The sequence below is a fragment of the Leucoraja erinacea genome, chromosome 11, assembly GCF_028641065.1.
Source record: "Leucoraja erinacea ecotype New England chromosome 11, Leri_hhj_1, whole genome shotgun sequence".
Classification (NCBI taxonomy): Eukaryota; Metazoa; Chordata; class Chondrichthyes; order Rajiformes; family Rajidae; genus Leucoraja; species Leucoraja erinaceus.
The window spans coordinates 34,708,740-34,722,031 of NC_073387.1; the positions used below are offsets into that span (position 1 = coordinate 34,708,740).

The 13,292-nt window shown below is 39.9% G+C and overlaps 1 protein-coding gene across 1 annotated transcript in view; it reads right to left on the reverse strand.

Annotated features, from left to right (window-relative positions):
- Positions 1-1,594: 1,594 nt before the first annotated feature.
- The window catches only part of neurl1b (neuralized E3 ubiquitin protein ligase 1B), a 55,887-nt gene continuing 44,189 nt past the window's right edge, over positions 1,595-13,292 (reverse strand). The window contains exons 4-5 of the mRNA XM_055643010.1: positions 12,006-12,131; positions 1,595-5,305 (exon numbers count right to left, since the gene is read on the reverse strand). Coding sequence (XP_055498985.1) covers positions 5,061-5,305; positions 12,006-12,131 — 371 coding nt within the window. The 3' untranslated portion in view covers positions 1,595-5,060. The remainder of the gene's footprint in view (positions 5,306-12,005; positions 12,132-13,292) is intronic.

Here is a 13,292-nt window from a genome sequence, read left to right on the forward strand (position 1 = left end):
CTGAGAATTGTTCAATCAAATCGATGCCCTGTTTCTTTATATCTTACCTCAGCTTACACACACTGTGAAGCATATCTTGTGAAGAGTTGACAGCAGTATACCATAGTTAAACACTGTCATCTTTGGCCTGGACAAGGTTACATTCCAACAGTTGTACTCGTTTTACATTGGAACGCTGGTCTTATTCATGTGGTAACACATTAATCAGAGAAAAGATGAACAAGCATGAACAATACAGTTGTTTTAATGAAAAATCTAAATGTAAATCAGTGGGGAACAACATTGTTTTTAGGAGGCAGCCAGATTTTACAATCCAAGCCATTTCTGACGACCACTCACAGGAACCCAGTTTAATTTAAATATACCCAACAAGATCCTGATAACTTAAACTATGTTTAAACAAATGCCACAGTTCTCACTGTTCCCCTCACTAACCCCTTGCTGTTCCACTTGTCACATTCTAGAGTTTATTTCCATCTTACCAATTACATCAACATCATCAAAATTAATTTCAAAACTAAAGACTCCCTCTTATTGTTGTGTAGTAACAGTTGAAACGTATCAACCACTATTTAGATCCTAGAGAGACCCTGAGACAGGTATTACGTACCATGGTTTCACAGTACTGTAGCCTACATCTGATTAAGTCCCATTTCTCAACCCATCGAGATTAGAAAGTTAGCATAAGCATTAGGACCTTATGGACAGCAGAAACCCCCACAGGGCAGAAGCCAATTCCATGGCTTAGGTCTGTAAATGTGGCTGGGACAGCTGGCATACTGAGTACACGGGTTGCCTAATGAGACTGCAGCTCACCCCGTGGGAATGTTCGGGCTGCTAGTGTGCAGAAAGGCCAGGTGGAAGTGTTGTGTAGGCTGGATGTGATCAAAGCCCGCATGTGGTACACCATGGATTCAAGCCTTAACTTTAAATAGTCAGTAATTTATAAAATGAGCAACAGCGTTAACAGATTCTGAACAGGCAAGGATAACTGTGCATAAAAGAACTGCAGGTGCAGGTTTAAACCGAAGATAAACACAAAATGCTGGAGTAACTCAGCGGGACAGGCAGCATCTCTGGGGAGTAGGGCATTCCTTCCCTCCAGAGATGTTGCCTGCCATGCTGAGTTACTCCAGCATTGTGTGTCTATCTTAGGCAAGGACAGCTTCTTGATCAATCCTTAAAAAGCTTGTAATGGATGGAGCATAACACTAGGGGGCAGCAGTAGTGAGTAATAATGGCAGAATTAATCCTTGTGTGGTAAATGAGGAACTGAAAATTAGTCTAGGTACCTACTCATCTAAAAAAACCAGTATAGGTTTGGGGAGGAGGCTGAATTCCACAGCTGTAATAAAGAAGAAAATGCTGGAAATATAAAATATCGGCGACCTGACACGTTAACTATTTCTCTGTCACAGAGGCTGCTTGATTTGCTGGATATTTCCAGCATTTTCTGCACCATTTCAGATTTCTGTGGTATTTTGCTCTCATGCTTAGCTCTAATGTTTTCACTGTCAGTAAATCTGGCACTTGCTCCGTCAACTACTGCAGTATGAAAGATGAGAGAGAGAGAGAGAGAGAGAGAGAGATGAGAGAGAGAGAGAGAGAGAGAGAGAGAGAGAGAGAGAGAGAGAGAGAGAGAGAGAGAGAGAGAGAGAGAGAGAGAGAGAGAGAGAGAGAGAGAGAGAGAGAGAGAGAGAGCGAGAGAGAGAGAGAGAGAGAGAGAGAGAGAGAGAGAGAGAGAGAGAGAGAGAGAGAGAGCAAGAGAGAGAGAGAGAGAGCGCAAGAGAGAGAGAGAGATAGCGCAAGAGAGAGAGAGATAGCGCAAGAGAGAGAGAGAGCATCGGTAATGGGACTAAACATGATGAGACAGTCCCTTTGGAAGTGAGAGGAATGAAGAATAGGAAATGGATAACCATGGTCAGATCCGGGCAAATTCTGCTGGAAATCTACTGAAGGTGAATACCAGAGAGTTGATGACATAATCTCAACAGCACATAGATGCAGAACTTTTGACATGTTAAGCCAAGCTTACATCTCCCCCCTCAGGCATAAAATATCCCATATGAAGAATAGGAGATTCCTTCCATGTTATGGCCAATATTAATTCTTCAACAAACAGCAACAAAAAACAGAAGATCTCACAGAAATTTGCTCTGTGTAATTTAAAAGGTTACTCCACATTATAATAAAGTCGATATTTTAAACTAGTACACACAGTGCACATAGTAAAGCACTTTGGTAAAACCTGAGGTCATGAAAGTTTATTTAAATTCATTTTCTGCCTTTATTAAAATTAATACCTGCAAGCTCTTTCTAGTTCTGGTAGCATTGCAATCCTATTTTTTTCTTGACTTTCTGCCAGTGTTTACAATAAATCTATATTTCTGGGGCAGAACATTTCTGCATTTACCAAAGAATGCTAACCCTTCATTAAGAAACAGTGTCTTTTTTCTGAATCTGATTTGCCTTTGCATACTTTCAGGCAGGTACTTTGATCATTCAGATCGCAGATTTCTGTTAGATGTGACCCTTGTTGCTAAAGGGATCAAGGGGTATGGGTATGGAGAGAAGGCAGGTACAGGATACTGAGTTGGATGATCAGCCATGATCATATTGAATGGCGGTGCAGGCTCGAAGGGCCGAATGGCCTACTCCTGCACCTATTTTTCTATGTTTCTATATTTCCTGCATGAAGGTAATGTAATTAGCGTTGAAAGCAAATTGCTCACGATTCCTTTGTTTATTGATAAACAAGGGCACATTAAAACCGGGAAAAGTAGAAAGCATAGTTTTTCAACTCAATAACTCATGCAAGGAAATAAACAAGCACAAAAATTAAAGCAAATATCGAGTTGAATTTACTGATCATGCAAGATAGTCATGTAATAAGAGATGGAAGTAATAATGTGCAGGTAAATAATACTGGGGTGGACAAGAGGAATATAAAGTGAGGGGAAAGAAAACAACATGAAATTTGCTGTGAATTTTAAATGAACATATTTACATATTTAAATCCAAATTTCAACACCAAAAAATAATCACAGATTTAACGTATGCCTGTTCATATTTTCTTCAAAGAATGTGTTACCAAATGATGTAACCACTATTCGGTTCTCAGTGGCAATCTGGTCATTCCCAGGTTAATGATACTCACATTTTTCATTCTGTCCTTTATAATTGATCTATTAATCTTACCATTCACAGTGCTAGCACACACACAAAAACACAGATTCTATATTTCTCCACTTTCTATCAGTGTCACACAAGAAACACAATCTTGGACAACAAAAAACATTTAAATTAAGTGCAAAAACCCCCCAAATTATAATGCTTTACGCTATATATTGCAGGCAAAATTCGTACAAAGTTTCTATTGAAGTTTAGGATATATACCATCATCTTCAATACTGAAACAAGAAGCTACTGAAACTAGATACTATTTTTTGTACAAAGTCAGTAAATTAGGCAAGATATTAAATATATTTGTGTTACATAACATTTTCATTCTATTATCAAAAGGAAAATATTTTTGTGGTTGTCATGTGAGTTCTATAAAACTACTTTGCCTTTAATCAGTGAATTTATAATAGTGGCAGTCAGAATTCATGGGGAGATTGGAAAACAAAGTGCATCACCTTCCTATGTAAGGCACCTGTAGCTTTAAATCATCACAGAAAAAAATCCAGCATAACACTTCATATCTTTTCAAGTCATGCTAAAGTTGCAATATCTCTTTGCTGGCAGGTTAGCCTGGACTCTGCAACATACAGGTCAATTTAAACTTTACCTCATGGATCCAAGCCTTCTAGAGTGTGTTCCCTTTTAGTTTCTCTTCCATTTTTTGGAATTAATTCTTCTCTGTACCAACCCATGGATTACAGGGAGGCAAAGCTCCATGCAAAAACAATTTGCAGGGCTTGACTACTTCTTACAGGAACGCACAACATAATGACCAGCTGAAGTAGAACTGAAACACATGAACAGTCCCTGTCAGCATATGCAAGTAAAATGCCAACTTCTAAACAAATAATCAAATGGCATTGCTTTTAAAAATCAAGGGGCAAGTTATTGCAATTTTCATTAGATTGCAAAATATTATTTAGCTTGCATTTATGCCAAAAAAAAAGATATTGCAGTTTTAGTCATTACACTAAACCTATCAAACTCCTTAATCTTTGAATAAAAGTCACTACTTGTTGTTTTGAACAAACAAAATAGATTTGGGCCCCATCACTATTGCGATCTATCAATCCAGGCATGTATGTAACATAAACAACAGAATAGCAAATTTATATTAATTAATCTGTTAGAAGCGTGTCTCTTTTCTTCAGATTAGTTTTGAAAACGTACACTGAAGACATGTTTCCATTGAGTGTGAACAATTGAGCTTTCTCTGAAAACAAATTGCAGGCTGTTGTATATGAATCAGACATAGCAAATACGAGTCTTTGCAGGGAACACACATTTCTAACCTCTGCAAACCAACTGGTAACTGTTTGTGGTAAATATCCTGCTTGTGATGAATCATCATGGATATTGTGCTTGGTATGATCAAAACACAGGGTGATAATTATGGGTAAATACATTACTTTCTCAAATGTATTGGTCAATGTTAATGATTAATATCTTTATTTTTGTAACCACAGACAAAAAAGCAAATTACACGAAATGTTGCTCTTCATCTGGTTTGCTGTGTTTTATTTAAGTCAGTTTGAGCTCTGCTCAGTTTAACTGCTACACAATGTCCAAATTTCTCCTTTTAAGTTGCCCAACATGTTGGTCAAACATGGAGTGACATTGTTGCTACTGATGGAGATGTGAGCATCCAGCTTGGTTTTCTACATGCAGGTGATTGACAACAGGGATAGCGGGAGGAGAGAGGAAGAAGAGTACGAAGAGAGAGAAAGAGAGAGTGTGAGAAAATCAGTCAAATAAACACAGCCACACTTTGTGAACGCATATAGATGAGATAACAGTTAGCAATAGAAGCTTTCTTATCTATAAAAACTCTATATTTAAAAAAAAATTATAGTGTGGATTATGAAAAAGGCCAAGTTTCATGGACGGTATATTTTAATGACATCCTTTATGACTCTCCTGCAGATAGGGCAGCAGGCATTGATTTGCTTCTTCAGCTTAAGACCACATTCGTAGCAGAGACACATATGTCCACAGGTGTAAATAACCGTATCGACCTCACTGTCAAAGCAAACAGCACACTCGCCATTTTTGCTGTCCGGTGGATCGGGCGGGGAGAAGGACGGTGACAACTGAGGGCTCAGTGGGGAGCTGGGCGCAGTCACTGTGGAAAACAAGAAAAAAGCATCGTCAACCATACTCAAAGCTACACTGCGGTGAAAAAAGCAATAATGTCTACTCCTGAATAAGAAGTCAATGAAGCAGAACAAAAAGAGCATTTACAAAGTATTGAAATTCTTATCTGCTCTTTGGTATTACAAAAACACAGATGAAAAGATTAATGTCCACAGTCTTACGCAGAAGTAACACACGGTCATATGGTTCTAAAAATGTCAAGGAATTGCTCATTCAAAAATGCAAAATGTCGCCATTTTTTTTATACCTAACATTTCAAACTTTATATTTTGTTAACAAAAAAATTCCTCGACCTGGAACCAGTAAATTTGTAAAGCTGTCTTTCTTCGCCTAATGAATATTTTGAATGTTTGGGACTGGCATTTGCCTGGTTACACTGACCATGCTCACTGAATAAAGTAACTTTATCAACTGTCTACAACTCCTGCATCCAAGACATGCTGAATTGCTGACTATTTTACTTTTCATATTGGACATAATAATAACCCATTGGTGGCTAAATGAAGCAGGATGGCTGGATCAAGTCTTCTGTGATTGAGGGAGATGGATTACTTTATAGATGCCAAGATTAAGATGGCATGATCTTGTATTGCACATTGAAACATTTGTAATGAACTACTTTTCTACTACCCAAAAAATAACATTTAACAAAAGTTGAGATATCCATTGATTATTCCACTTTCTGGAAAGGCAGACCAATTTGCATTATTGCAATTCCATTGTTGCCAGCTTGCCAGGCAATCTATCCATGAATGAGCATGGAATGAGTACAAAATAAGCAGAAACTTTGCCCCTTCTGAGCAAGGGGCAGTTTAAAAGTATTCTCTTCTGTTCCTGTCATTAGCTCTGAACTCAAGCCATAATTCCACCTCTACTGATGCGGGGTCTTGACCTGAAATGTTGACCGTCTTCCTGCCTCCCCAGATGCTGCCTGACCTGCTGAGTTCCTCCAGCAGATGGACTCAAAATGCTGGAGTAACTCAGTGGGACAGACAGCATTTACTCCAGCATTTTGTGTCTATCTTCGGTTTAAACCAGCATCTGCGGTTCCTTCCCACGAGTTTCTCCAGCAGTATGGGTTTCATTTTTTACTCTGCCTCTCTCCCCGTCCGAAACTGAGCCCGTCTGCTCACAAGCTCATCTCTGGATTGGGCCATATCTCTGTGCTATCATTAGTTCTGTTTTGTTGTTCCTTTGACCCTCACACAACCTTTTGTCCTCAACCCATGTGCTGCTGATATCTTTATGCATGTCTTTGTTTATGCCAGATTTGCTCATTTCTGTGCACTCCCAGCTGCTCTTTCACATTCTTCCCTCACCTGAATCTCCACAGGCTGTGTTCTTAAGGGCCTGTCCCATGGCGATTTTTTGCGGTGACTGTCGGCACCATTGACTGACTTATCACGTTACCAAAATATTTGCGGCGTGACGCGGTGTGATGACGTATTGATGCTCGGTGTTTTTTCATGTATTCCAACATTTTTTTGTCACGGCTGGATTTTGAAATGTTTGAATGTCTGAGGAATGTTTTGAAATGTCTGAGGAAGGACATTATTGCCATAGAGGGAGTGCAGAGACGGTTCACCAGACTGATTCCTGGGATGTCAGGACTGTCTTATGAAGAAAGACTGGATAGACTTGGTTTATACTCTCTAGAATTTAGAAGATTGAGAGGGGATCTTATAGAAACGTACAAAATTCTTAAGGGGTTGGACAGGCTAGATGCAGGAAGATTGTTCCCGATGTTGGGGAAGTCCAGGACAAGGGGTCACAGCTTAAGGATAAAGGGGAAATCCTTTAAAACTGAGATGAGAAGAACTTTTTTCACACAGAGAGTGGTGAATCTCTGGAACTCTCTGCCACAGAGGGTAGTTGAGGCCAGTTCATTGGCTATATTTAAGAGGGAGTTAGATGTGGTCCTTGTGGCTAAGGGGATCAGGGGGTATGGAGAGAAGGCAGGTACGGGATACTGAGTTGGATGATCAGCCATGATCATATTGAATGGCGGTGCAGGCTCGAAGGGCCGAATGGCCTACTCCTGCACCTAATTTCTATGTTTCTATGTTTCTAAAATCTTTTGGCGACACTGATATGATGCCGGCAGTCGCCGAAAAAATCGGCGTGGGACAGGCCCTTTACTTGCACCGTTGAGTTTACCATTCATTCCCCTGTGCAGTTTCCTACACTGGCCACACAAAACAAAATCTAATCTTGATTTTGAATCCCTCCATTATTTTGCATCCCAATCATCTCCTCCAGTGCTGAAACCCTCCGGACTGTTTTTTTCATTCCTGAATTTATCTGTTTCACTATACCCTTCATTTGTAAAGTTCATAAGCCCTGGAATTCCCTTCATAACTCTCTTCAATTCTCTACCTTGCTTCTTGCCTTTAATTCACCAATGAATTGATAAGCAATTTAGTCATCTGCTCCAAATCTACTTTAGTCGCTCCTCACGTTAAATTTTATTTGATTATTCTGGTAAATGGCCTTGGGATGCAATGCAAATTGTGATTGCTCAGCTGACTAATCTGTGTCCTGAATTTAAACATGTTTAATAAAAAAATAGGTAGAAGTTTTTCCAGGCATTGCAGAGGACTCTGCTTTGCAAGGGATTGTGCTGTCCTGTTTGTGCGGGCATTGGCACGCCATATTCCTGCGTTTGATAATAGTTTATTTATTTTGATAATGTCATGCAGAAGGTGGATTATGGTGAAATTTGGGCAGGTCATTGTGGTCAGAGAAATTACTGGAGTCCAGAGCCTGGAATAATGCAGCTCAAAAATTATATGGATATATCAGTTTAAAAAGTCATCACGTGTCAGGGCTGAGGACAACACAGAATCAGAACAATGAAAGTACTTTGCAAATATTCCTTTAGATGGCACTCATGGTTTTCCTTTCCATGCAGTGAACTCGTCTTAAACTGTTTTTCCCCAGGAAATTCACTTTGGCATTATCATAATCCGTTGTAAATTTCCCATGACATTGACTCAGACCTTTGGCCTCCATGTCTATTTCTGTTTAAGTAAAGAGTAGTCCATGAACCTTATTCATCACATAGGAACATACAGCAGGACTCTCCAGTTATACAAATATAGGCTTTCTTTCTTTGTTGATAAGAACTGACCTTGCACACAATTCACATTTTGCTAATGGTAAAATATGTGAAAATAAACAGTTGTTTCTTAAATGGTTTTCATTACAAATGTCAGGTTCACCCGACTCCCATTATGATCCATCTGTCTACGGCTCCCTGTATTCTTTTTAATGATACCCAATGCAAGCTGGCGGAACAGCATCTCATTTTCCATCCAGGCACATTGCAGCTGTTGAACACAATATTGAATTTCAACAATTACAGTTAACCCAGTTTCTCAGTATCAGAACTAATATAGGCCATCCAGCTACAAAATTCACATAGCTTTCCTCTTTCCACTACTTGTATCTGGCATGCTGGCTACATCCTACAACTCTGGCTTGCATTTCATAGCTTTTAACATGTTTCTTTGTTGTCTCCCACTCTATCAACCAGGTGGCTCCATCCACTTATTTTATCACTATGGTAACCCTGTCCTCACCTTATCAGAAAAACCTCTTCCACTTCCCCATCCTCTCCAACTTCAAACTAACTTTTGCTTTCTCTCAGCCCGTTTGAGACGTCAACAATCCACCAATGCTGCTCAGCCTGCTGAGTTCTATCCAGATTCCAGCCTCTGCAATTTGTTTATTTGTTTATTCGCTTTTCTGCTCTCCCAGGTAGATCGGGTAAGCATGTGGATAAATGTGAGGTTATCCACTTTGGTGGCAAAAACAGGAGAGTAGACTATTATCTGAATGGTGGCCGATTAGGAAAAGGGGAGATGCAACGTGACCTGGGTGTCATTGAAGTAGGCATGCAGGTGCAGCAGGCAGTGAAGAAAGTGAATGGTATGTTAGCATTCATATCAAAAGGATTTGAGTTAAGAGCAGGGAGGTTCTATTGCAGTTATACAGGTGAGACCACACCTGGAGTATTGCGTACAGTTTTGGTCTCCTAATCTGAGGAAAGACATTCTTGACATAGAGGGAGTACAGAGAAGGTTCACCAGATTAATTCCTGGAATGTCAGGACTTTCATATGAAGAAAGACTGGATAGACTTGGCTTGTACTCGCTAGAATTTAGAAGATTGAGGGGGGATCTAATAGAAACTTACAAAATTCTTAAGGGGTTGGACAGGTTAGATGCAGGATGATTGTTTCCGATGTTGGGGAAGTCCAGAACAAGGGGTCACAGTTTAAGGATAAGGGGGAAGTCTTTAAGGACCGAGATGAGAAAAACACAGAGAGTGGTGAATCTCTGGAATTCTCTGCCGCATAAGGTAGTTGAGGCCAGTTCACTGGTTATATTTAAGAGGGAGTTAGATGTGGCCCTTGAGGCTAAAGGGATCAGGGGGTATGGAGAGAAAGAAGGCAGGTATGGGATACTGAGTTGGATGATCAGCCATGATCATATTGAATGGCGGTGCAGGCTCGAAGGGCCGAATGGCCTACTCCTGCACCTATTTTTTATGTTTCTATGTTTCTATGCTTTAGTATGTTGGAGAGGTACTGTAGGCAGAGCCACTGCCACACTGCTCCATGGACCAGGGTTCATTCCTTATCCTGGAAGCTGTCTATGTAGAGTCTGAACTTTCTCCCAATCATCACGTGAATATCCTCTAGGTGTTGTGGCTTTCTCCCACTGAGCAAAGAAGTGAGGATCGGTAGACCAATTGGCTGCAATGAATTGCCCCTGGTGTGTTACTGAGTGGTAATATTTGTGAATAGTTTTTGAGAACGTGGGGAGTTTAATGAGTTTAATGCGTAGGAAGGAACGCAAATGCAATTTTTTCCCTGAAGATAGACACAAAAATACTCATTACTGGAATAAGTAACTCATACTGGAATAACTTGGCAGGTCAGGCAGCACCTCTGGAGAAAAGGAATAGATGGTACTTCAGGTCAAGACCCATCTCCAGACTGAGAGAGGTGAGAGGGAAACCAGAGTTTATTAAAAGGTTCAGAACAAATCAGAGGCAGCACCAATGACCAATGAAAGGTGGGGCATACAATGGTCCATTGTTGGCTGAAGAGGTGATAACGAAGGGATGCAAACAATGGAACTAGCAGGATGACCAAGGTGGAGGTGAAAGAGAGGGAATGCAAGGGTTATTTGAATTAGAGAAATCAATACATACTGCTGGGTTGCCAGCTGCCCAAGCGAATGTAGGGTTAGCATAAAAGGGTGGTTGATGGTTAGCTTGGACAAGATATTTTTAAGGCAGAGATAGATAGATTCGTGATTAGTATGGATGTCAGAGGTTATGAAGAGAAGGCAGTAGAGTGGTGTTAGGAGGGAGAGATAGACCAGCCATGATTGAATGGAGGAGCCGAATGACCTGTTCCTGTGTACAGCAACACGGCTCCTCCATTCAATCATTGCTGATACCCAGGCTCAAGAGTTGTTAAAGCTGTCTCACAAATTGACAATTTAGTTGTTGGTTTTGACATCCATAGACATTAAAAAGAAGCCTGGAAGTATTACAACTTTACAATAACATTTAAATTTAATGATAGCATGTCACTGTGGTTTTGATTTAGCCAGTATGCTCCCATTAAGTTTCAGTGCAAACAGCCCATGGTCAATTGACTTTTATTTTTTTCTCAGTTGCCATAGGAACCCATGGCACCAACTGAGGCACTTTGTTAAAATTAGAGATTTGCTTGAAATTGCGGGAGAACAATTATCCGCCCCGCTATGATATTACAACGCAGAACTTAAAAGAACCTGCCAAACAACAAATTAAATTAAAAAAATAACAATGGCATGTTTTTTTAAGTTGATTGAGTTCAGTGATAGGCCATAGAGAACATACCCAATTTGACATCCTCAATCTACTTCTTTCAACTACTCATTTCCACCATTTAACACAAAGCAGCCACTTTTAATTCATTAATAAACTTACAAAATTCTTAAGGGATTGGACAGGCCAGATGCAGGAAGATTGTTCCCGATGTTGGGGAAGTCCAGGACAAGCGGTCACAGCTTACGGATAGAGGGGAAATCCTTTAGAACCGCGATGAGATAAACATTTTTCACGCAGAGAGTGGTGAATCTCTGGAACTCTCTGCCACAGAAGGTAGTTGAGGCCAGTTCATTGGGTATATTTAAGAGGGAGTTAGATGTGGCCCTTGTGGCTAGAGGGATCAGGGGGTATGGAGAGAAGACAGGTAGGTACAGGATACTGAGTTGGATGATCAGCCATGATCATATTGAATGGCGGTGCAGGCTCGAAGGGCCGAATAGCCTACTCCTGCACCTATTTTCTATGTTTCTATATTTCTATGATCATTCCCTACACCAGTCACTGTTGTAGAAAAGGCATGCAAGAAAACAAAGTGTTGTTGAACTGTGCTCAAAGGAAACTGAGAGCAGACAAAATATTTCTGTGCAAGGCCCTTGCAAATGGAGCAATGATAGTTTTATCCAGCTGTCAATTCAGCCAAAAGGTGAGTTAGTACACAGACTACCTCAGTCACAAATATTATATAATTAATTCCAATACTACTTTGGGAAGCAAGTTTTCAATCATATAGAAAATAGGGTGCAATATTTTTATCCGAATGAGTGTACATTTTTACTTACCCAGAGATGATTCAGATGCAGATGAAGACCGATTAACACTGAATGCCATGTCAGAGTCACTGTCATAGTGGGATCCACCCGGAGAACCTGAAGGAGATACATCCACAGGGGTCGACTGGGATGTACCTGTAAAGGGGATAATACTTCCCGTGAGTACGTTTCATTTGATGCACATTTTTCTTATAATTCACAGCATGAGCCTGGACAGTTTCATGATATGAATTATGTTGCAAATGCACATCATGCATGGTTTAAAAAAAATATTGCAATGTACCTTTGGGTAAAAAGAAGAAATATCTATATTTAAGTTCTACCGATACTGACTTTAATTATTATTATCAACACTCGGTTGAGGCCGCGGCAAAAAGACAAATACATTGTTCTCAGCCTATTTAAATGGCCTACATTAGCATTAAGCTTTGTGGCTGATGGTGGCACTAAACTTTTTTGTTTTGTGAGTATATCTGGGAAATAGAATGCATTCTAGTTTGGACAATCAGGGACCATCTTGGCAGCACACCAAGGACAAATGCCCAACATTGAGAAGAAACGTGAAACCTTCTCTGCTCTGCTCTAATAATGTCTTGATATTAACCTCATGGGAGTACCCCCAGAGCATGTTAACATCTATTCCATATCAGCTTGATCTCTATTTAGTATTTGTTATTAAACAGAACTGAGGTTTGTGGCAGCACCAAACAATATAATGTATGTTATTGTATTCATCATGTTTGTACCAAATGTATTGGCACCAAGCCTTTATCAACAATTCCAGTCACTACATTTAATACAAACCACTTTAGATTTCTTTTTCCAACTAAATGCTATTTCAGTTACAGCAAGAGAGTACCTCAACCAAAGCCCTAAAGCGCCTAACTATAGGAGAAAGTCTGGCATTTATTCCCATCTGGCTGTGTCTTGCTGGTCTACGTCATTATTTTATCCAGGTTAGCATCATTTGCTTAGTATTAGCTTAGTATTAGTATTAGCAAATACTACTACTAATAATAATAAACCCTACCTCCATATATTCTCTAATGCTGATCAGTGCTTGGTGTCCATAAAATGGATCAACAGCATATTTAAGATCGTTATACACAATATTCAGCAGGATTAGGGGAACAGAAAATGGAGCTACCACTTAGGCTGCTGGTAATTACCTCTTCACAGATATATCTTGTATGTAAAGAGGTTTAATCTTATGTTTTTCTGCTTTTCAATGCATCCATACCCTACTTCCCATCGTACCTGGCCAACACACTCTCTAGACTAACCTCCTACGTTCCT